At 36.1% G+C, this 26,095-nt stretch overlaps 1 protein-coding gene across 8 annotated transcripts in view; it reads left to right on the top strand.

The window, feature by feature from the left end:
• LOC123026410 (golgin subfamily B member 1-like) overlaps positions 1-26,095 on the top strand; it is a 66,261-nt gene that overhangs the window by 23,257 nt on the left and 16,909 nt on the right. For 3 of the 8 annotated variants that reach the window (XM_044436011.1, XM_044436010.1, XM_044436005.1), the window contains 8 exons: positions 6,522-6,675; positions 6,930-7,053; positions 9,213-9,343; positions 11,091-11,138; positions 11,809-11,918; positions 12,827-12,995; positions 14,637-14,741; positions 15,048-25,844. In XM_044436011.1, coding sequence (XP_044291946.1) covers positions 6,522-6,675; positions 6,930-7,053; positions 9,213-9,343; positions 11,091-11,138; positions 11,809-11,918; positions 12,827-12,995; positions 14,637-14,741; positions 15,048-25,844 — 11,638 coding nt within the window. The remainder of the gene's footprint in view (positions 1-6,521; positions 6,676-6,929; positions 7,054-9,212; positions 9,344-11,090; positions 11,139-11,808; positions 11,919-12,826; positions 12,996-14,636; positions 14,742-15,047; positions 25,845-26,095) is intronic. The other 5 variants (XM_044436007.1, XM_044436006.1, XM_044436013.1 and 2 more) reach the window with 5 other exon arrangements.

The raw sequence follows: 26,095 nt of genomic DNA, 5'->3' as shown, positions 1-26,095 counted from the left end.
AGACAAAGTGATTGAGCTATAAGCAGTGAGGTCTGGAAAATTAAATGTAGAAAGTACTCACACTAACCATCACTTTAATAGTGGCCATTCACAATAGTTGTTGATAACACAACCATCCTGGTACTTAGGTAGACCAAAAGACACCTGTAGATGTGGCTTCCATGATCAAAGAAGCCACTGTGGTTTGCTTAATTTCCTAGTGTATTTAAGATGAAAGCTAATTTGCACAGTCACAATTGATTTCATCCCTAAATAACCCTGTGCTCTGGTTTGCATGTCATGGTCAGCAACCTGTGATCCAGCCAGTTATATGCTGTTGATTACAAGTAGAAGTGTCAGGTGCTTGCAAAGATGCACACCTGTTTTCTTCTGCTTGTGCTCAACAACCCATAAGTTGCTTATGTGCAAACTAGTTCATTATGATTGCAATTCTCCATAGTTTTGTATTTAATTTGCTTTAACTCTCTGTTGAAATTACTCTACCCATTACAACCATGTGTATCTGAATGCTTAATAACACTTTATGAATCTGAGGAAGTAGATTTTGATAATAACATGTAAGGTGTACACAGCTCCTAGTCTGTAAGGTACCACAACATTCTGTGATTGCTGCAGCAGACTAATATGGCTATCCATTGGAAATGATCAGGGTCATTATTTCTAATTGTGTTAAAGTTTGATATTGACAGCTGAATAACCAAGGAAACAAAAGCCTGAAACAAGAGCATGTTGGAATGTTGCTTTGTTTGCATCTATTTCTTCAAACGGAATTAATAGTTTGAAGGACTATAGCACTGGACAAATGTTAACAGTGGATGAGGAGAGTCTTGCAGTACAATTCATTTAACAACTTATGTAGCTTATTAAATGGTTTTGTTAATCAGACAGGTCTGTTACAAATTATAGGGAACTAATTGAGATGATACCTGGCACTTTCAGTAACTGATAACTTTATAATTGTTGCACTTGCCTTATAAATATGAATTGCTATTTAAGGTGGCTCCACAAGAGTAATTTAAACAAGGCCCAGCCTTATTGTCTATAAGAGTGCTGCAAACCTAACATCTAATGAAGTTGAATGATTGTCATAGCTCTGAACTACTTTCCTTGGTTATTAGCTCAATCCTACTCATTTTGTGCATTTTTTCATGTCCATTAAATAAGTCTGAAGTCCCCAGATGGATACTATTTCTATCTTAGTATGTGGGAATTATGTAATATAGGATCCAATTCACTGGACTTTCAGTCTTCAAATTAGGCATATACTACATATTGGACCTTTGGCCATAACTGTCTGAGTGCAGATGAAACACATATTTAAAGATGTTTGGGGCTGAAACATTCTATATTATGGTTAAGCCCCTGTGAATTAATATGGACACATGTTGATCTTCCTGTATGTCCAATCAATATTTAATTTTGCATTTTTCTCTTGGGTTAAGCATGACTTTTCTGTTTTGTTTCCCCCCATTTGCAATAAAACCTGATGAGCACTCGGCGTCCCTTCCCCCTCCAGTCCTAACCTACACTGCGATTTGGTCAGCCACTGAGAACATAGTTTCCCATCAGTTTTGTGCATGCAGGATTCTGCAGCCCCAACAGCTTACAATGTACTGTTGCAGATTTTCCACGGTAAACCCTATTTTGTGGGAAATCTTCAGTAGTGTGTTATAACAGCTGTTTGTGATGCTATGTGTTTTTTCTTTTTTCTTAGCATAAGTAACAAATGCTGTTTTTTAAACTTTGTTTTTCTTTCTCTTTGCAATACGTATTTCTTTTATGTTAATAAAACTACCCTCTTACGATTTTGTACTAATAGCTGGCTCCATATTTACCTTACAAACCACGGAATTTATAGTAACCCATACTTTCTGTATATAAAATATGCTCTCAGGATTTCTTTAATGATTTGGGTTTTTTATTTTTTTTATAATTTATTGAAGCAATTACTACTTTTGGAACAGAAATTTGAATAGAAATTAAACTAAGTTTTTCAAACGAGCATTCAAGTATAAGTGCAGTGGTCATATTTGGAGTGCTTTTCTAAAATTAAGTCAAGCTTCCAATTGAGGTTGTGGCCTTATAATAAAATTGGTTGCAGTGAGGACCATTTTTATTTCAGTTGGGAGATAAGAAGCTACAGGCTTATGCTCAGGGGGATTTTCAGAGAGTTGAGGGTGATTTAAAAGCATGATTGCTGCTTATGGTATGTACACTCATCATCTGCTTTATGCCATGGGCAATTATGTTGGACAGGCTTTTCTATTCTAAAATCTCTCTGATTGGAGACAACAGTGAGGAGAAAGAAATGTGTGTGTTTGCTAAGAGATGTGAAGTCTTTAAACCACTTTCAATTTTTTAAAAATACTTATTTTCAGCAGCATAGCTTAACTTTCCTATTGAAATCTTAAAGGCTTTACAGACACAACCCTGTGGCCACTAAACACTGTCTTGATGGCCATAGGAAAATATAGAACCCCGGCTCTGACCTTAGAAAAGCACTCTGAGGTTGGAGCTGGGGCTCCAGATTTGGAATGCTGTCTCTCCACCCTCACAGCCAATATAGTTCTTTCTATGTCAGTTACACTTCTGAAGTCACAAGTGCAGCTTCTGAGCTTTCATTAGTCAGGGGTAAGAAATGGGTGGTAGAGGGAGAACAAGGCCCCTCTGGGATCTCTAGCTGAGAAATTCTAGTGGTAACTTACTCGTCATTCTCACAAGCAGTGGTAAAGCAGTTAGAAGGCCATCTTAAGTGTTTTGGTGGGCAAGGAAAGCACAGAGACAATCCTCGCTTCCACACTCCACTCATCTTCCACTGGATACTCAGAGTCATCCACACTGAATGGTACCAGAACAGTGCTTTTATAGGAACATGTCCAAATGTTCTAAAACAATAACATTGTTATAATAAGCCACAATATTCACATTTCATTTGTCATGATCTTAAATTTGAACTATCTCTATTGATTGGTAGACTTGATAAATTCATGACTGATAGGGCTGATTCAAGTTTTTTTTTTTTTAAATGAGCAGTTTTTCCATTGACAATTTGGAAAGTGAAAGCACTCATAATTACAAAAAAATTTATACAATGTATTTGTCTAAACTTGGCCAATGGTGGCAAATATTCCATTTTTTCTAGCAATTTCTAATGAGAGTATTTAATTTTTCTTTACTTTGTGTATTCATATTTGATTATAGGTGCTAAACCTTCATTATAGTGTAAGAACATTAGCAAATAAGTAAAATCCATACTGTTATATTGAGTAGTTCACAAAGAAGTGAAGATGAAAGTGATCTGGTTCATACACAATCACTGTAGGTTAAACAAGCCACTGTGGTTTGTTTAAGTTGTGATACATTTCAGATGCCATTTGGCTAATCATTCAATTGAGTGTGACTTGTTGCATTTTCTGAACTCAGACAGCAGGGCTTGTTGGAACAACCTTCAAATAATCCATGACTTCTTGTTGGGATATACAAGGATTGTTTCCTGCTCCAACAAGGCATGCTACCCAGGATTGGATGACATGACAACCTGTGCCTAGTTTGATTATTAGATGAATTACAGTCTTCATATGCCATGCCTTAAAACATCAAACAATGGCTGTCATGCAAGCTGGACCCACATGTTAGTATCTAATGTCTACAAATATATACCACAGTATTTTCTGTTATCATAGGGTTGGATCAAAAGTTGTGCAGAGTGATTATTAACTGGATGAACCTGCAGGCAGAAGATGGTGTGATTTCTGTGAGTTCCCTCTTTTGTTTGCAACCCCTTTCCTTCAAAAATCTGCTCTGAAGGATTTTCCCTGATAAGGAAGGACCTTAACAGGGAAAATTATTAAGGACCTTCCTTAACAGTGTGTGAGGGCATTGAGGGTTGAAAGACAAAAGAAAGAACTGGCAAAAGATATCACTCTGCTTCCTTTCTTTGGATCCTAATTCCTCTTCTAGTGGAAGGAACCCTTCTATTTTCAGGGGGCAATTCAGGATCCAGCAAGTTGTGATAATAGCAAGAACTGTCTTCAGTTGTATTCATAGACTTAATGTAATGAAATTGCATGCACAGATGTCATGCTCTCCTGCTGTCAGCTATGTCAGCAAAAAATACTGCTGTAGCACTCTGACATGTTCACCAGAGAGATCCTTGTTCATGAATGGGGCTGTGAATTGCAGTAAATCAGCGAAGCCAGCACTTCATAGGTACTCTGAGAATTTGCCTGACTTGGATCCAAAGGTGCCTGGCAAGGTCAGGGAGTTCTTCCATCAGTTAGAACAGGGGTGGGCAATTAATTTTTCTATGGGGTCACATGAGAAACTTTGACAGTTGTTAAGGGCTGGGCCAATACACTTACAGCTCTGCTCAATATATATCTCTATAAAAACAGTAAATGAAACATTACAGTGATACAATGAAAATATGGAGCACAGAACAACACTATTTAATGAATATTCACAAAAACATTAACATTAACATTACATGAAAAGCAATAAATTCAATTCAATTTAGCAGATCCTTCAAAATAAAAGCAGTGCAGTTGTATTGCATCTATATTACGACAAGATATATTTGCATTGACTTTTAATTTGCCAGTGACCTCATGCGGGCCAGTCAGGGTCAGCCATCAGGCCGGATGTGGCCCGTGGGCCGTACAATGCCCAGGTCTGTGTTAGAAGTAGATCCACTATATTTCAACTCATTGCTGCTCCTTGGTCCATATACTGTGCTCTTCTGGAGAGCTCCTCCAGACCTACAATAAGGAGAAGGAGACAAGAAAGCCTTCCTCAGGTATCCTTAGATCCAAGCCTGTATTTGTGAGATTCCTGCTTGATATTTGCCACTCCTCTTTTTTCTTTGATAGCTGCCCCTATTACAGTGGTGTATCTGAACTGTCATTGCCTTGATGTGAGCCATTTGAGTTGTGGAAAGGAGGCAGATAAATGTGTTAAATAACTAAATATGTCCCTTCAGTATTAGGACAAATCTCTTCATTAAAGGACCATAGATGCACAAGACTTTTCACAGAAGTTGCAAATCAAACAAGTATCACAAACTGCTGGTCTTATTAGAAAAGTACTGGAAATTAAGTATCAAAGAACAGACCTGACCTTGACTTTTAAGTTAGCAGAAAGTCCTTTACATATATGGGAATTTCTGTGTGTGGAAAAATTCTTTCCTTATGGAAACTGATGGGCCATTTCACACATTGCAGAACAAGCCTTGTTTACCATTTACTACACACTGTACTTCCATTCCATGCCTTTGATGAATTTACCTTTATATTTGTTATATTAACATTTTACAATCTTAGGTAAAAAAAATTTTTAGGACCTCCCCCCCAAAAAAAAGAAAAGAAAAAGTGTGAAGAGACTCTAAACTTCTAGCAAAGATAAAGAAAAACTAAAATTTCTGGCTTTTTCTTGCCTCATTTCCATTATTGCCTGTGTAGTATAGTGATTAGAGTACTGGACTAAGATCCAGGAGATCTTGGTTCTAGTCCCTGCTCAGCCATAAAAAGTACACTAGGTGACTTTGGGCTAGACACTGACTCCCAGCCTAATCTATCTCACAGGGTTGTTGTGAGGATAAGGTTGAGAGGAGAACTGTGTCAATGGTCTTGAGTTCCTTGAAGGAAATAAAAAATATTTTTTCATATAAAAAATAAAAGAAAATCTAGACTTGAATATATTCTTGCACCATGAATTCTAGTGTAAATATTTGAATAATAACTTGTTGAAGGTGAGCAGTTGCAATTGAGTTATTGCTTTAATAAATTACTTCAGCAATGTGCAAACTATGGAGCCTACTTTTTCTGTATTTCCTCATGCTGACTTTTGGCTGCTTTACATGAAACTTCTTTCACATATACATGCTTTGTTAATCACACAAAACAGATGGGAATGTCGTTAAAATAAACAAACAATAACCATCTCTGACAATGGATTGCATTCATTTCAGCTTCTGTATTATCAGATTATTGTGCATTATTGACAAATGAGTCTATATTATTTAATAGCTAATGTTACGGCTTGATGCCAATTTGTGATGTATGATAATAGCTTGTGACTTCCTCATATCACCTGTAACAAGAATTCTATTTAATATTTAAAGTCTAAGCAAAACTTGCTTCATTTTCATGAAGCATTAAAAATATGCTTACCTGAATAATCTGACTTGGTGTATTTATCACACAAATCTGCTATATAGTAAACTGAATGTAGGCTTAATTTGGTCATATAAGTGGCTGCCCTCTTTGTCAGTATCCATATACAAATTAAGTTTTCTTTGAAAAATATTGCCTAAGAGAGCTATACCCTCTATGGCTTCTTTTACAAGAATAATATGCATATTGTTTCCATATGCTCTGTAGAGGGGAAATCACAAGGTGAATGGTATGGAGTGTGTTTATTCCTTTAATTCCTGCTGGTCCTTCATAAACCTCTTTCTGTATCACTGATCCTTTTTGAATGTGTACAACATGTTTGTCTGTGTGATTGCTTTCCTGTGGCACAAAACTGATTGAGGATGACTGGTTCTTTCCTGGCTGCTCTGATCCAGCCATAGTCTCAGGGCAGCAGGAGCTGGAGGAGGAACTGACCACAGGTCACAGGACTGGCAGGATGCAGCCAGAAAGAAGGAAGACTGCCCAGACCAGTAGGAAACTACAGGCAAGTTGTTTGCATTAAGAATCTATATTTTAATAGATGTTATCATCAATAGCAAGGCTTTCTCTATTGCTAAGTATATGTGATGTCTTAGTGTGTGGCGTGGGGCACTGGGGATAGTTACAGGGAACTGAAGTTTAATGAAGTGTTGCCTTCATTAATGTATGGAGAGTTTCAGAAATAATATGATGCTATACTTAAATGTTACAATGACTATTTTATGGACTGTTAATTAGTTCCCCCCCTTTTGTGTTTAGGGAGATTATGGCTTCGATGAAAAACAGTGCTATGAAGAGCTGAATGTCACTTTGGATAGCACTGATTCAGCTGAAGGAGAGAATATGGGAGGTTGGTGGCCAGAGTACACTTCTTCTAGTACAGGTGTGGCAACCACTAGGCAGTTTATTAAAGCATGCACATGTCTGTTTCGTTTTGTTTTTTAAATTCAATTAACAAACCATGTTCTGTTTTGTTTGTACCTGTTGAATTGTACTTTTCTTTTGGCGTGGCTTTTTGTTTCATTTTGAAGCATGTGCGTGCTGGATGAACTGTCTAGTTTTGGTGCAAAACTAGAACTCTGTCATGATGTTATCTCAGACACTAACTTGTGAAAAAAAGATTATTGTCATTCATGGTAAGATTTTTTTTAAAGTTCTAATCCTGTTGTTTTTGTGAAAGTGTCTTCATAGCCAACCATTGTTTTCTGATTTGTTTTCATGTTCTGTTTGTCAGGATAGCCATATATGTATTCCCAGAGAAGTCTGTATTTATATCACAAAGAGACATTTTGTAAAAAAAAAAAAAATACAGTTTAGTGTTCAGGCTGAGTAGGAAACTTTTGGAGATGTATTAGTACTATTTTGGCTAGGCCTGCTAAAGTAACAGAATTAGTTTCATATTTCGTAGACTGTAGCTCTCTAGTATACTATTGACATTTCAAAATATGAAGGGGGCAAATAATCTGTTCCTGTTAAAATAAAATGAGAGACAGAACTGGAAATAGCATTTATTTTTAAAACGATGAATATAGGCAATTATTTTTTATTATTATTAAATTAAATTTCTGTACTGTCAGCTGTAAAAGGCTATCAGGGTACTTTACAAAATACATTAATATACGAGATACAATAAAATACAATATAAAACAAGGTTCAAGAGTTCAAAACAAAATCAGAACAGCTACATGAGGCAGTAAAGACAACAATTTACAGAATTTATAAAATTTCTAAAGGAATAACAGCAATATGAAAGAATTAAAATTAGACAATTCATTACTACCATGCAGCCCACAACTACAAATCACCCACCCAGCCAGCCAGTGGCCAGATTTTCAGGTCCAACCAGGCACCAGCTGGGCATCAAAAGGGCACCAGTAGGTGTGCTCTTTGGCCACCGCCTTTTCATCTGCTGCCCTATTACCCACACTGGAAATAGGCCAGTGTGATGGGACAAGGGTCTCTCTGGCCAGCAGGACAGGAAGTATGACTGGGTTTATACTATGAAACTGGTAGGGTTAGTATTATAAAACTATTCTATATACTAGGTTTTAACTATGAAAAACCCAGAAAAAAGTCCCATGGCTTCTTGAGTTGTGAACTCCGACTCACAAGAAACCAATGGGATTTCATTACACATGAAACCAGAACTATGGGTTCTTTGCTAGCTACAGAGACAGTGGGCAAGTGCAATGTGTACCAAAACAAAACAGCTGAAGCAGTACTGTACATGGCAGTGCCTCAGTACTAGAAAAGCATATTTTGGATATTGGGAGAGAGTAGGCAAAGGAGGGGAACAAATAATCATACATCTTCCTAACTGAGGGAAGGTCTATAATTGCATTAAATATGTTTACAATTTTCCTTCAGACCTTGTCACTCAATACAGGCCAGTTGGGTAGTTGAGGATAACACTGCAGCCCCTCCTCGCTTAATGTTTTGAATGTGCATACAACACTAGTCATTTCAGTAAGTGGGGCTTAAAAGAGTAGATTGATTTGTTCATTTAAACCGGTCTGCTTTTTTCCTTCTGTCTGCTGGCCATCCTGAGGTTCTTGTGAAATTTTCCTTTCCATAATTCCTTGTTGAGAAATGAAGTTGGGAGGGGCGGCGCTTTTGGGATTTCTTTAGCAATTTTTTTAAACTATAGTCTGGCCCTCCAACAGTCTGAGGGACAGTGAACTGGCCCCCGGTTTAAAAAGTTTGAGGATCCCTGAGTTAGACTAATTAAGTAAAAGTTTTCTATGGATTTGGAAAGTTCCTCTAATGAATCAGAGAATAGATTTTTTAAAAAATGCATATTGTACTACAACTAGTTATGAAAAACTGGATTATAGCTGGTACCTTAGAAAAAGTATTCCCCCTTCCTCTTTCATTAGATGAGGTTGATGCAATAGATGTGAACATAGGTGTTTATATGACACATAGTTTTTTAGAATTACTATTTGTCCATATGCTGAGTTATGCAGATTTGATTGATTGATTGATTGATTGATGGATTGATTACACAGTAGGTCTAATAAAAGTATTCCCCAAACTAAATAGGCTTACGTACTGTAGTGGAGGAATTAGAGTTGGAAAGAAATCAGTTGCAAGAACAAATTCTCTTCTTGGAGGATCGCTGTCGGGACCTGGAAGATCGATTGCAGCTGCAAGGCAGAATGGAAGCTCTACAGGTATATCTAACAACTGGTGCCAACCCTTCCTTCACTGTGTTCTATTGCTTTAAACAGTCTTCTCCAGTATTGGAAGGGAAGTGAACTGAAAAAAAAAAGTAACTGGACAAAGAAAAATGAGATGAGTAGGGTACCATCTCACTTCCCTTATCCATATACTGCTTTTGTATAAAGAATAAGCACCCCCCTCCATCACCACTTTTATCTAGGCATTGCTCTGCATGGAGTATTAGTATTGCTTCTAAGTTGTCAGCTTTTTGATGTGAAATAGATGTTGATTTGTTTCCTACTTTAAAATACGTTTTATTTAACAATGTAATACATATAATCAGGTAATAGGAAATTAGAATGTTTTGGTGTGCTGAAGACAGTGGTTTATATATTATATGCTTCCAGATACCATCCCTCTTCAACACGTAGTCAGTCAAAGCAGCTGTCTGTTACATGACTTTGTGGAAGCCATATTGTGGTGTTCTGCTCTGTTACCAGTAATGGTAACATGTTGATGAAACCAGTAAGAGAGACTGCACACCAGTTGGCATAATGAACACCTTACCTCTCACCTCTAATTTATATCTTATCAAAATGCAACACTGCATATCCTGCTTCAGTGTTTGGTTGAGGGAGTTGGGATGAATTGAGTGAGGGCTCATAAATCCTAACATCTTCATTTAGAGACCTGTCTATGAATATTCTCTTTATCAGACCCACTGTACGTATTTGCAGAAGAGAGAGTCTTTACTGCACTGGTTCTCCAGTGCTAGATTGCCCTTCCTTGAGAGACTCAACTGGTGCTGGCACTGCAGCCTTTTTGGCACCAAATTAAAACTTCCATATTTGCCCTTGTGTTTTAGAGGAAATTTCACCCATTTTAAGAATTTGACTTAAGTTGGTTGTTTTCTAGTTAATTGCTTGTCATAGTCAGTTCTTCTTCTTATGTATCTTTGTTTGAATAGTTTTATTTACATTTTATACACTGTCCTTTAATTATCTTAATGAAGGGCATTTAACAAATAGATGAATGAAGTTGAAGCCAAATAATCGTGAGGGCTATGTGCTTTCAGGAGGTGGGTTCACAGGTAACAGAGATGATCACATGCACATAGTGAAAAAGCAGTTGCACACTGCAAATAGTTCTGGGTCCTAGTTCTGTTCTTCAGTCTTCAGGTGGCTGTAGAACTTAGATGAACTTACTAAAAATTATACCTGATTCATCTGTGCTACAGTATCTGCTATCACTAGCTTTTGCTTGCCTGCACAGTGGCTCTGCTTTATTGAAATGAGTATGTGCTTGCCATTAGCTGAGCTACTGTGTTAATCATGAAATGCTCATAAGTTAACCTGCCAGCAGATGATCCTAGTGACAGAAGGACTACATGTGATTGATGGGAGTAAATGCAGGTAAATAAGAAGACAGTACTATTATGATAAAGGTAAATTCATAGGCAGCTAGAGCATTTGTGTATGTAAGTGTGAAATACTATACACAATCTGCTACATCCTAAAAACATAGCCATAAAGCATTGTGGCTTATTTATATAAGTGAAATATACAGTAAATTTGGGTTTCTAAGTTTAATGTAAAAAAAAGAAAATTTTAAATAGTGTTCTGTTGATTTAAAAGTGTGACTAATAATTCACTTAACATACTAAAGTGCATGCGTGTAACAATGGATCATTTACAAGATTTTTCTCAAACAGCAGTATGTCAATCTATTTCTGACTTGTAACAAAGCATTTCAATACAGGTGGCTTTTGGTGTAGAGGAAGAAGGGCAACTATTGAGGGCTGTACAGGTGTGTCCTGCCCATTCCCAAGTGATAGTTTATTTTTCTTAGAAGTGATACTTGGTATGTTGTCTAACCTGCCCAGCATGTAATGGTGGTTGTGGAATTATATGAGCTGCTTTTATTTATGGTTGGTGTTTGTTTGAAGTTTAACCTTTTGTGCTAGTGTTTTGACAGTGGGTAAACTAACATATTTAGATTGCATAATAAGTTGACTGTGTTAGTGGAGCTTGCTTCGTTACCTATGGATTTGCATTACAATTTATTTCGTACTTTGCTACAAATCAATACTGATTTTTTGACAAATACAAGAAAAAACAAACAGGAATTCAGCCTGGATAAGTTATTTCAGATAAAAATTCTGCTGAGCATCAGTCCCTATGTTTTTTTTAAAGCAATGCTTTACTTTTAGCTATTTCCATCTTAGACGTAAGCTGCTCCCACACAGTAGATGTGAGCATGGTGTGCTTTTATTTGAAATCAATATAGAGCCTCTCCATAAGATCACTATGAGAGAAACCTTTCAAAAGCAATATCACTGTTTGTCCTAGGAAATAATATTCTTGGTAGTATTTCTCTGGGTAATAATAAGGTAGAATGATAGACTCTAACTCACTTAGCTTAAATATAACCTTGTTATATTTTATATGTAGCAGTTATATATGTCATTTTCTTGCAGAATGAAACTGACCGTTTGCAATCCCAGCTTACACAGTTACGTAGCCAGCAAGCACGAGATGTGGAAAAACACCAAGTTCTTGTTTCCAATTTGAATGAACAACTTAAAGGGTAATTTACCCCCCACACACACACACACAAATTCCTTGAAGTAGATCCAGCCAGTTTATATCTTTAACAAGCAATTGTGTGGAGGAAGGGAGTACCATTTTCATTTTGTTTTCATCCTTTTTTGTTTAATATCTGCTCTGCCTGTCCACTATATATAGTATCCAATGCAGCTAAAATAATAAAATACTGATACAGTTACATAATGTATCCCCAATATAAAAATAGATAAAAAGATAAAAGAGTGATAAAAATGGAGTACTCTTGCTTGCTGTTGTAATAAGTGTGTAACATGTTTCCTATAAGCAGGCCAAGTCAACAGTATGGTCACGGCAATGTGGAACAACTGAAATGGCTTGAACATTTTTCAAGGGCAGCCCCAGTTAGTGTGTTACTGTGTGGTCCAAGTAAGATGTAATGAAGACTTTTTTTTACTGTGACCAAATGTAATTTCCAGCAAGTGATGCAGTTGGCAGTCTAGCCTTAGTTGTACAAACATGCTCTTGACTACTACCAAAAACCGGGTATCCAGGTTTAGGACTGGATCCAAGAGTACATTTAATTGTGAATCTGAGCTTTTAAGGGGAGGATAGCTCCATCCAGCCCAGGTTGACTCCCTATACCTTTGTCTGCCTTTCAGATAACCAGGAACTCTTCCTCCATGTCTAGATTAGCGATTAGCTTCAGTTTCTTTGCTACCATCAACTGCATATGCTTTATCAGCCTTGTTCCACGTTTACTGCCAGTATTGGTATAGCTCTTATATCACTTACTTCATTGCCATTTGTTCCCTTAAAATCCAGTCGCTCTGATTTTTATAAAAATTTCTAGAAAAGATTATTTTGCCTCTGGATGCATGAACACACTAGATAGTTTGGATAGGTTCAAATCTAAATGTGTTTAATTGGCAGATTAAATGAAAGAAACAGCTTGCTTGAAACTTTGCTTGTGGAGAAAGAGCAGAAGCTTTCAAGTGCAGCAGAAAAGTTAGAGCAAATAGAAGACATGAGAAATTCACTTCAAGAGAGAGACCTTTTAAACAAAGAACTTGGTGAAAAGCTTTTGCAAACTGAACAAAAGGTGAGTTGGAATCAGTGGGTTCACATGTCATGTAAGCAATGTGCCCAATAGATGATCTTTATGTGTTGTTCATTGCTTACTTTTCCCTTCTGTGCATATCCCAAGAGATTCAGCAGTAGGACCAACTTGGCTGTTCGCCACACCCCCATGATCACAACCCTTTTTGTATGCACTGCAGTTTTTCCCCTCCCCCTCTCCTTCTTAAGTGATCACTTTTCACAGTCTTTGATTTGACAGCAAATGACAACCTCTTCAGATGTTGCTGTCATGGGTTTGTCACATGTGAATGCATGTGAGTTTGTCAGAAACAAGCAAATTGACCAACCCTAGGTAGCCTGTTGAAAACAAAACAAAAACCCCTTTTAAAAAGAATGAGCTATCCAAGCTCCGTGCTCCCACAAAAGGCTACAGCTTGTACTTTTGAAACATGCGAGCTGAAAATTGACAGGTCAAAAAAAGCCCTTTATAGGATCTTGTTGCAAAGGAAATTATCTTTTGACCATTCCCTTTCAAGAGCAAAGACCAAAGACCACTTCTATTTCTTTTGACAGCTGTCTAAAGAAACGAAACTTTAAAAGTCCTGGAAATTTCTCTGGGTCAATGCACATGGAAAGTGCCTACTGCATTTTGACAGCAGGGAACCTGTAGGACACTACCCAGGAGAGGTAGATCCTGCACTTAAGTTGCAATGCAAAAGAATTTACTTTAACTGAACCGATGAGTGCAGCTCTTATATACAGTTAGCTGTTAACATAATTTTCATGGTAATTGTAAAGAGCAATTTATTATAGATTTTAGTTGTAATGTATTTTGCCATTTTAAGTACTATTAAAATGGCTTTGATTAAACAAGAACAAACACCCATAGTAAACAAATAGCTTTGTTCCTGTGTCTAGGCCCCCGCTGATTTTTTTTTTACATTAAGGGGGAAGATTATTTTATGCTCCTTACTTCAATAATTGCTTATCTTCTTGTTGGAGCCTCCCCCACCCACCAAAATGGCTGCCAAGTTATTTGTTTGCTAGAAACCAAAGTACTGAGCAAGGTCAGTTTAAACGTCATCCTGTGTAGTTGACAAGCCATGGTTTGCAGGTTGCACATTACTTTTCCCCTGCCATTTCAGCTAGTGACTAGTTTAGCGAGACATTTGAACTAGCGTAATTATAGTTACAGGTAACTATTGTTTGTCCCCAGATCAGAGAGTGCAAGTTAGCTTCTAGTTCTATTTTCAGAGCATAATTAAGCCAGCAACAATTATGTTCGTGTTACAACAACATTAACTAGCAAAGGAAGGGGTATATTCACATTGATAGAAGCAGAAAAATTTTTTGGAGGGGGAGAATAACTGAACAATGTGCTCCTAATCATCCAGCATGACCTCTGAAGTGAGCCAAGTAATGATGAACAACTCAGTTTAATGTGAACAATGCTAACTCATTTTTATTACGTTTGGGTTATTTTAGTGTGTATTCTAATGTATTAAGAAATTGGATCCAATTGAAGTCAAAACATAGTTAACTGTGATTAAAATTGTTTTTATTACTGTATCTTAAAAAATAAAGATAAGTATAATTTTATAATGGTGTTTTTGTCCTTTAGTCATAACTGCATAAAGCAATAAATGTTTTTTTCTTAACCTAGTTGGAAGATACCTTGAATAAGTGCAGTTTGTATGGAGCAGAGTGTGCAGAACAAAAAACTGTTATCAGTGATCTAACAGAGAAAGTGGTTGCTTTTAAAGAAAAGGTAAGAAATAAAGTGGTGAAATGGTGCTTTAAAATTGCTTATTTCACTGTACATCATAGTAATAAAATAACTGTAATGTAACAAACTCCATGAGCCAAAGGGAGTTTAAGGCTTATTTTTCTTAAAGAAGCAGTGCCCTCTGCTTCATGGGAAACTGCTTTTGAAAGTGCAGTTATTTAAAAATTCTAATATGAAGTTAGTTACCTGGTGCATTGGGCTAGGACCATGCCTTTGGGGTGGATTAAATACCTTTTCACAGCTAGTATTGTCATGTGAATGCTTAATTTGTTTTATTTTTGTTTTCAGACTGTGAAGCAGGATAGTGCCATAGAATTAATGCGACTGGATCTTGACCAGACAAATGAAGAACTTGACAGATTGAACACAAGCCATTTAGAAGACAGATCTCAACTCATTCAAGATTTGCAGAAACGGGAAAGAGAAATTGACAACCTTAAAGAAGTTTTAACTGAGAAAGATAAAGAACTTTCTGCTCTTTCCTCTGGTATGACCGAGTATTCTGACCAGATTAATATTCTGAAACACCAGATCAAGTGCAAAGAAAACGAAATACGAGAAATGGAAGAAGCACTGTCCAAGGCTGAAAGGGAAGCCCAGTTGCTGAAAGATGTGCAAACCGCAGATGTGAAAGATGCAAGCACAAAGCTTTCTAAACTTTCTGAGCAATTAAGTACAATAGAATCAGAGCTGTCAAAGGTGAAAATTGAAAATGAAGCTAAAACCAAAGAAAATAAGGAATTGGTTAGTCAAATCAAAGAAGCCAGCAAAAGAATGAAAGAACTTCATTCTGAAAAGAAGACCCATGATGTTACCCACAACAATAAACTGATGGAATGTGAGTCACAAATTAAGCTGCTTAAGGAACAAGTAATTAGATCAACTGAAAAGTTGCAAGAAACAGAGACAAAATGTAGAGAGGAAAGAGAACATCTCAGATCCCAGCTGGCTGAACATATGTCTTCAAAGGAGAAACTGAACATTTTGCTGAAAGAGAAAGAGGACAAAGAACAAATGCTTGTGAATGAACTGAAATCAGTGAAAGACTTAAACAATCAGCTAACTGTAGAAAATGCTAAAAAGAATGAAGAGTTGTCTAATTTATCTAGACAGGTTTCTGAACAATCCGAGCATCTAGAAATTGCCAAGAAATCTTTACAAGAAAAAAAAGAGATCATAATATCATTAAAAGACAAGCTTCAAGTTGTTGAGCAGCAGAGTGAGAAAGAGAAGTCCAAATTACTTAGTGAACTGGATGATAAGGAAATGCAGTGGAAAGAAGTTAATAACATGTTACAAGAAAAAATTGAAATAATTAATAAGTTTGAAACAGAAACACAAAACAACATTATAACTAATAAACAACTGCAAATAGCTCATGAGCAAAAAGAAAAAGATTTTGTAAGTCAGCTTAAAGTTAGTGAAGATCTTAGAAGTGAGGTATATACCATGGAAAAAGAAAAGCAACAGCTAATTAGTGAGAATGAGAGTTTGTCCAAATTATTGGATGTGAAAGAGTGTGAACTCTTGAAGCGTGTTCAGTTTATTTCAGAGTTGGAGAGTACATTATCTGCCAGGGCCACGGAACACCAGAAACTGCTTTCTGAAGTCAACCATGATAAAGAAACTTTAAGAAACAAAGTTCAAGAACTCTCAGACCTTCTAAGGCAAAAAGATACTTCAGTCTCAGAGCTGTTGCAAGAAAAAGAAAAGGAGTGTAGTGTTTTAGCATATGAACTCTCCCAAACCAGAGAAATGACCAAACAGTTACAGGAAGAAGTAAAATCATTCAGCACTCTGCTGAAGGATGCAAAAGAGAAAGAGCTAGAAAAAGATGTAATATTAAGTCGAAAGGAATCAGATTATAGCAAAATGGTCCAACAGCTTAGGCAGGAAGAAGAAAAAATACTGTCACTACAGAAACAAGTTCAAGATGTAGAAATGGAGCTTAAAGTAAAACACAAGTCTCTAGAAGAAAAAAGCAGTCATACTGATACTTTACTTAAGCAGCTAGAGGAAAAGCAAATTAATATGACAGTGTTAGAGAAAGAGCTAGAAAGGCTTCAAGGTGATGGCATACGGTTGTCTAATCAGGTTGAAGAAAAAGACTCTGTTCTGTTATCACAAGGGCTAGAGCTTGAGGATCTTCGCAGGCAGATTTCCAAGAAAAGGGAAGAGTGTGAAGTCCTAAATGAACAGCTTGTACGATTCGGCAAAGAAATGGATGTTTTGAAATGTGAAAAAGACAATGCTTTGACTATTTGCAATGCAAAATCTAGTGAATGTGATGCTCTTCAGCATGAGTTAACAAAATATCAGTGTGAAATTGTGTCCATGAAAGATGAAGCTCATATGTTGAAATCAGAAAATGAAAAATTGAAAACAGATATTGAAACAATCAATGCTACATTAATGAAAAAGTGTGAAGGAATCACTCCCTTAAATGCACAATTGTCTCAGCAAGCTAATAGTAGCTTAGCCTTTATAGACCAAATTGATCTCTTAGTCAATGAAATAAAAACTTTAAACAGGAGTTTTCATGATAAAGAGGCTGTCCTTTTGCAAAGGGAAACGTTGTTTCAACAAATGAAAGAAAGCAAAGATGCAGGTGAAAAGCAGTATTTGCAGATGATTTCAGATTTGCAATGCCAAGTACAGACTCTAGGTTTTGAAGCTGGCCAACTTAGGCAGGAAGTTCAAGAAAAAGAAAATGAAATCAAGAAGCAAGCCCAAGACTTAAAATTGCTTAAAGATAAATCTGAGGAATCTGATTTGCTTAGAGTTCAGCTGTCTGAGAATATGGAAATAATTTCTGACCTTCAGTGTCAGCTTAAAAATATGACAGCAAAGACTGAAGAATTAAGTAAATCTATTACACAGAAAGATATATTTTTAAAACAAAAGGAGGAGGAATATGATAATTTGCAAGCACATATTTCTGACACTTCTTGTTTGCAGCAGAAGCATGTAGAGCTGCTGACTTCTGAAGTAGAAAAGTTGAAAGGAATTGTTTCTGAAAAGGAGATGATGATGAATAATGCCTCATTGCTTAATAGTAAATTGAAGGCTGAACTTGTAGACACAGAAACTGAATGTGAGTGTTTGAGAAAACAAGCTACAGATGTAGAAGAATTAAACTTAAGTCTAAAAAAGGAAATTACTGATCAGAAGAAATTAATAAATGAAATTAGATGTACACTGACAGAAAAAGAGGTTTCTCTTTTGGATAATACCAACCTTGTGAAAAAACTGACAGAGGAATTGAAAAGAAATGAAGAAAAGTTGCAATTAGTCTCTCAGCTTCAGGGTCAAATTCATGAACTGACCCAAGAAATTCAAAACTTAAAAAAACTAGCACAGGAAAAAGAGAATGCTTTTTTGTCTTTGCAGGACCAATTTGCAGCTCAGTATGAACAAAGAAATGAACTCAGAGCTACTCTGAGTAAAAAGGAAGAGTATATTACAGAATTACTTAGTTCGTTAGATAAGAAAGGTGTCAATGTCCAATTAGCAGAAAGCAGTGTTCAGGCTCTTACTAATGAGATTGATCTAATTAGAGAAGAACTAAAAAAAAGCACTGCCACGGTAAAGATACTGTCACAAGAGAAGGAGGAAAGCATTGCCGATAGCCAGAAGAAAATTGACTTTTTGACAGTTGAACTGGAATCTGCAAAATTAGAGTACCAGAAAATGCTGGAACAAGTTGAAATATGGAAACAAAATGTTCAAGAGAGAGAGATTGCACTACAGGTTGAACAACAGAAATGCATTGATCAGGCTAAACAGATCGAATATTTAAATTCTGAGCTTAGTGTAATAAGATGTAAATCCTCTCAAGAATGCCAAAACTACATACTTTCAATAGAAAAATTGCAACAACAGGTGGATTCTTTAATTAAGGATAAAACACTTTTACAGGGGAATTTTGATAGGATGAGTATAGAAAACAAAGAGCTGGTTAAGTATCAGAACCAATTACAGCAGAAATCAAAAGAGCTACAGGAGCTTCATGAAAAATTAGAAAGCAGTGAGAATGAATCGCGAACACACCTACATGCCGTCACTTTGCAGCTGGAAAATGAGAGAGAGCAGTTGCAGATGCAGGTTAGTGTAAAAAGTGAAGAAATTAGTGAATTAAAGTTTAAGGTTGAAAAATTAGAACAAAGTCTTATTGAATCAGAAAACAGATGGGTGACAGAACATAATAGGGCATCTCAGCAAAGTGAAATTAACCTTGAGCAACTGAGTTATTTGGAAAGGGAAGTAAAAACAAAAGAGGCTCAGATTCAATCTTTGCAGCAAGAACAGGCCAATATTAAAAAAGAGCTGTCCAGACAACTGTGTATGTTATCAAGTAGCAGAAATGTCATTAAGGGCAATGATAGTGATGCTGGTCAGCAAGTAATTAAAAGTGAATTGGAAAAATTATCTACTCTAATAGATAGCATTCTCAGTAAAGAAGCAGAAGCAATGGCATTGCAGCATGCCTTTTTAGAGAGAGAGGAAGAAATAAATCACTTGAATAATCAGCTGGAAAGTATGTGGTCCTTGCAGCAAGAAAAAGAGCTGATACAAAGTGACTTTGCAAAGGTTAAAGCTGCTCACCAAACTGAGATTGAATATTTGTCCAATGAACTGAGTGCTGCTAAGAAGGCATTATGTAAGCAGCTCTCAGTTTGTGAAGAAAAGGGCATTGCATTAACAGACATGAAGAAACAGGTTACTTTGCTTCAGGAAAAGAACAATTTATTAGAAAAGGAACTTGAAAGTAGCTGCAAGACATTAAATGCCAAATGTCAGAAAGAAACAATACTTTTAGAAGAACTAGAGAACAAAAGCCATATGATAGAAAACCTGATTTCTCAAGCTAACCAACAGAAGGATTTAATTACTACTTTAAATCAGCAATTAAAAGAAAAAGATTGCTCAGTTACACAAATCATGGAATCTATGTCTAAAGAAATGGTAAAATTTTCTGAGGAAAAAAATGTACTTACCATTAAACTGCAGCAACTTGAAGCCATTCGGAATAACATGACAAAAGAGACAAATATATTATCACAGCAGGTGGAAGAATTTAAGAAAGAACTTGAACTTGGTCAGATATTGTTGACAGACAAAGAAACTACAATTAAAGAGTTACTGAATGAGAAGTTACAGATAAATGTTACTTTGGAAAAGCTAAGTCAGGAAAAAGAAAATCTGAAAAAGAAGCTTCAGGCGGCTCTGATAATAAGGAAGGACTTAATGCAAAAGATTGGGAAACTTGAAAAGGACAGGCAAGAATATACAGAAAAAGAATGTAAAAAAACACAAGATTTAATGAAACAAATTGATGACTTAACAAAGCAATTTAAAAATGCCGAAGCTCTCAACAAAAATCTTGAATCCCAACTCGAAGGACTGAAGGAACAAATGTTAGAAAATAATGTAAATATAAATGACACGGGTGAAATGTTGTCAACCAAGTCAACATGCTTGGAACAGCTACAGAAGGATGTTACAGAACTGAAAGATAATAATGAGCAAAAAAACTTAGCTAAGAAGGATCAGAAGGATCCACCACTTGCCCATATGCAATTTGCATTAATTGAGAAGGAGAAAATTTATGGAGAGGAATGTTCTCAGCATTTCTTTACCACAGAAAATCTTAAAGCTGAAGAAGCAAAGAGAGAAGAAACATTAAAGGAAATGAATGTGTCAGAAGCTGAAAGCTGCAGTGGCAACACACATCTCTCTAGTGGAATTAATCAATTGCAAAAAGAGAAAGAAACTCTTCAAAGGAAACTTCAGCAATTGGTTGTAGCCCATAAAGAAAGCTCTGAAACAACTCAGGAACAAGGGGACGATCATGCTATACTATTAGCAAATTTTGAGCAACTAACAAAAGACTTTGTGTTAATGAAAAAGGACCACAAAGCACTCCAGGCAATTCATCAAAAAAAGTGTGAAGAATTTGACTCCAATCTGTTGCTGTTGTGTTCTTTGCAGAAAAAGATGGCATCTCCTGCAGATCACCATCACAGTGAAAATGCCAAGCAGAAAACACTGGAGGCACAGGAGCTAAACAAGAAAGCTTATGCTGTCACAGAAGAATCAGAAAACAGGATGAACAAGATGGAGGCTGAGATAGTGAAATTCTATAATAGCTACATTAAACTTATTGAATTAAATGAAAACTGTAAGGAAGAATTAAAACAAAAGTCACTTGAACTTGATAGGAAGGAACAAGAGATAATAAATCTGAAAATTTCAATTGAAGAACTGAAACAGCAGTTTAAACAAGATGAAGACAATATGCTAATTAAGAGAGGTCAGCTTCAGCAACAGGTAGAAACTTATGAAAATGAATTGATACATGTTAAAGCTATGATTGAAAGTATGGATAATGAAAAGAATATTCTCCATAAAAGAATGGAAGATGATCACTTGTTCAGTGTGCAAGAAATTGAAAATTTGAAGCGTGATGTTCAACAAGCCAACACACAAATTTCAGAGAAGGATAATGAGATCAAACATTTACACCATTCTCTTAAGGATCTCAAGGGCAGATTTGATCATAGAAAGGAAATAATGAAAGAAGTCTCTCAATTACAAGAAAATTTATATGAAAGCCAAGAGGAAGCAAAGCATTTTAAAACCGTATTTGAACAAATGAGGCAAGAGAGGGAAGAGTTTATAAGCAATCTGGAGAAATCAAATATAGAATTAGTTAGTATGAAAGAGGAGCTGAGACATGCAAGTGAAGAAAACAAGGAACTATTGATGGAGCTAAATACACTGCGTGAGAAGTTTTTACCAGTTTCTAATCTAGGCAGAAATGTGGCAGTATCTGTAAAAGATAAAGGGGAGAACACAGAAATTAAATGGCTGCAATCAGATAATGTGGCTCAGAACAGAATTCAGGACCCAGATAACTCTATTCCATTGTTAGATGTCACTCAGACAGAAAAAATGGTATTAACAAGGAGAACAGATGATCAAGATCAGTCACCAGCTGAAATGATTCTGGGACAGATGGGGAAAAATGGAGGGAACCCTCATTCCCAAAAGCAGAAATGTGACGCTGAAGAAAAAAGCAAGGAACGTCTCCAGAGAAAGCTCCAAGCTGCTTTAATATCACGTAAAGAAGCTCTTAAAGAAAATAAAATCCTGAAAGAGCAAATGGAATTACTTACACTAGAAAACAAAGAATTAATTGATAAGGCTCATATACTAGGACTCCAGGTGACTGAGCTGAGCAGAAGAAAACAAGATTTGAATACTACACTGTATGAAGAGCAAACACTGGCAAAGGAAAATGCTAGATTGTTAACTGAAAATGAAAACCTAACAGCTGCCTGTGAAAGCCTGAAGTCTACAATGGAGACTATAGCTCAGGAGAAGGAAGCCTTTTCTTTTCAGTTGAACTCATTAAGAGATTCTCAAACAGTTGAATTAGCAGGTTGGAAAGCAAAGCACAATGAATTAAAGCAGGAATATGAGTCACTACTTCAGTCCTATGAAAATATCAGTAGTAAAATAGCAGAAATGAGGCAAGTTATTGATGTCACTAGAAAAGAAAAGCAAGAAGCTCTTCATAGACTAAATGAAAGAGAATCTGATAAACAGGAATTTCAGAAGTTACTTCAAAAAGCAACTGAGGAAAACACAGAAGTGAAAGAACAGTTGAAACAGATAATTGAATCTAAAGAGAATGAAATCAGTACGTTGCAGATTAAAGCAGAAAAGCAGGCAACTGAGCATGAACTGTGCTTGAAAGACTATCAAAAAGATGTTGATGAATTTGTTCTTCAGAACAGACAACTAACAGAGGAAAATAAGCAATTGAAAGAACGTTTTGACACTTTAACACAGACCCTAGAGAAAACTCAGAAGGAAAAGGAGAGCCTTTCTCAATATGTCAGTTCAATAAAATTGGCCCTGAGGGACCTTCAGATGCAGTTTGATTCGAACAAGTTTAATGTGCAGCTCACAAACAGTGATTTGGTCAGTGAGACTGATACATTATTAAAAGACATCCATTTGTTAAATGAAGCAATCTCAGAAAAAGAGAGAAATGCACTGATTCTAAAGCAAGAGAACAAAAGTATGTCAGTAAGATTAAAAGATACTGAAGAATCTCTGTATCAGAAACAAAGCTCTTTATCAAAATTAGAAAACTATTGTAAAAGTCTTAATCAAGAAGTAGCAAGCCTGGGTGAAAAAATTAAGATATTAGAAGATGACAAATGTCTTTTACAGGAAGAATTAGAAAATGTTCAAGAAATATCTTACAAAGTGAAAAATGAAAAAGAATGTTTGGAGACAGAGCTGCTCAGTCACATTAAAAAATTGGATGAAGCAACAGAGGGATTGAAAGCCAAACAGTTACAAATCAACTTGCTCTCACAACAGTTGCAAGATTTAAAAGAAGAGAAATGCAACACAATTAGAGAAAAGGAAGAACAGCAGCTGCATCTTGTCAAAGTACTTGAAGAAAAAGTGAAATCTGCTCAGAGAGACAATCATGGAACAAAAAACAAAACAAAAGAATTGCAAGAACTTTTAAAGGAAAAACAGCAAGAGATCAATCAGTTGCAAAATAATTCTATTAAATATCAAGAAATAATTTTGGACTTAGAAAAAACTATGAAATTGTCACAATCCAAAAGTGAAAGATTAGAGAAAGATTTGAACAGCACAGAAAGAAAGCTTACCAAATCAAATGAAGAGATGCAGAGAAAGTTGTCTTTACAGAAAACTTTACTGGATGAGTGCAGGACTGAAAGAGATCACTTAGCAAATGAGAACTTAAATATTAAAAAGGAACTTAAGAAGAAAGAAAATCAAATATTAATTAAAGAGAGAGAATTTGAGAGCCAACTGGAGGCCAGTCTTCAGCAGCTAAATGCAACTTGCCGAAAAGAATTGTTAAATTTCGAAGAAAAATACAGCGTCCTTCAAAGAGAGAAGGAAAGAATCCTTGGTGAATATCATCAGTTGCAAAAAGAAATTGGCATTAAGGACATTCAGAATAAGACCCTTCAGTCTGAGCTGGATGATGCCTTAGCCAGATTGGCAGCTTTTGCCAAGTGCATGTCTTCCCTTCAAAATGACAGGGACAGAGTCATTGATGGAATGAAAAATTGGGAAATACAGTTCAAAGAAGTTATTGACAACAAACAACAACAGATAGATGCCAATAGAGTAATAATATCATCCCTACAAGAAGAAATAAAGAGTAAAATGTTCCGAATTCAAGAACTAGAATGCAGAAGTTCTGTGCTGGAAGATGCAAAGAATGCAGACTCACACAATTTCAGTGAACTTTCTCAAATAAAGGAAGAAAATGTTACTCTACAGAACAGACAGCATGAACTGGCAGCCGCTTTGCAGTCAAAAGAAGGTTTGTTGCAGAAACTGATGAAAGAAAAAGAGTCTTTTAACCATCTCATAAACAGTAATGCTTTAGAAAAAGAGAGAGAAGCATTTAATTTGACAAGAAAAGAAGAGAAAATTAAACAGCTTCTGTTGGAAAATAATGAGCTCCAAGCTGAATTGGAAAAACAGATTGCCATTTCTAACCAAATGAAGTCAATGCTGAATAAGAAAGATACAGAAATCTCTCTTCTAATTTCATCAAAAGATACAGAAATTTCTGAATATCTTGCTCTAATACAAACTCAGCATAGACAGCAGGTTTCAGAATATGATCAGCAGATAAAAACTCTGCAGGTGGCCAAAGAACAATCTGATGAAGCCTGTCAAAGGATGAAGGATGAGTTGAAAAATCTTCACGCAAAAGCTGAGAAAGCAGTTCAAGACAAGGTTGAAATTGCCAGTGAAATTGATGCCTTTAAAAAGGCAATGTCATCTCTTCAAAATGACAGGGATTCCTTGCTTTCTAAACATAAAAAGCTAGAATGTGAGCACAGACTTGCTTTATGCGAGAAAGAAACACTTGCAATGGACAGTGCAAATCAAAACAGAATACTGAAACAAGAATTAAGGAAGTTCTTAAATCAGATAGATGACCTTCATTCTGAAAATGCAATGCTCACAGCTCAACTCATAAAGTATAGGGAAGATCTGAACCAGGTTTTATCACTAAAGGATAATCAGTTGAAAGAATTGCTTACACAAAAACTGGAAAGCATCAAGAATCTTGAACAGGAAAAACTTGAACTTCAGAAAAAATTGAAAGACATACAGCTGACAGTGAAAGCTGATGAGGAGAACATAGAATCTTTAAGACTGGAGAATGCAAAGCTAACATCAAAAACTTATGATTTAGAGATTCTGATTGCTTCTATAAACAAGGAGAGGTTAATTTCTGAATCTAGAGAGAAATCTTCAAATCTAGAACGAAATAGACTTGATCAGACAAAAGAACTTGCTGTTGACCAGCAGGTTGAAGAACAGATTGAGAAACAAGTACAAGAATTCCAGCAAATGATTGGCAAAAACACAAAAGATTCAGGACAGGATGCCAAGTTACTGGAGGATGAAGCAACTAAATCACCTCAAAAGAAGCTGTTTGAAGTTCAGTTTCAGAACAGAGAACTAAGATCTCAAATTGAATCTTTTGGAAAAGCCATGACAGCTCTGCAAGAAGATAGAAATAGGTTAATTGAGGATTTCAGGGTACTTCAGAATAACTATACTTCTGAACTCAGGTCTGAAAAAAGAAGAGCAGACAAACTGGAAACTGAACTAGATCTCTTCAAATCAAATGTTCTCAGTGTACTCAAAGAAAATGCCCTTTTGACTCAGGCATCGCTGGAAGTGAAAGGCAAAATCACTTTCAACCAGCTTACTGATGAACTTGAAAAGCTATGCAAGCTTTTAGATACCCGAAACCTTGAAATTAGCAGACTGTCATCTGAGTGTGAGAATTATGCTCAACAGATGGATGCCTTTTCTAAGGCTATGGCCAGTCTTCAAGATGACAGAGACAGACTTCTGCAGGAATTCTGCAAGCTGCAAGTATTTCATGAAGCTAATCAGGGCACAAGCTCAATTTCCGTACCCTCTGACTACATCAGTGAGATTAGTTCTCTTAAGCATAATTTGGAGACTCTTCCAAAGGATAGGGATAGACTGGTAAGTAATATTAGGTGTGATGTCCTATGATATTAATGAAAAAATAAAGGCTAAAGTTGCAATTCTGTACACTTAGCAGGGAGTTAGTCCCTTTGATCTCAAATGGGACTTACTTCTGAATAGACATGTAGAGACAGTACTAATGTATTTTTTCTTTTTCAAATTTAATATGCTTGAACTTGCTTGCTGAATAAATAAAAATTGAATTATATATCTTTGTATATATACCATTGTAAAATTTGCTAACTGTA

Source organism: Varanus komodoensis, unplaced genomic scaffold, assembly GCF_004798865.1.
Source record: "Varanus komodoensis strain SLA01 unplaced genomic scaffold, ASM479886v1 scaffold3, whole genome shotgun sequence".
Taxonomy (NCBI): domain Eukaryota; kingdom Metazoa; phylum Chordata; class Lepidosauria; order Squamata; family Varanidae; genus Varanus; species Varanus komodoensis.
Note: the sequence above shows the minus strand (reverse complement) of the source record. Positions and strands in the feature narration are given on the sequence as shown.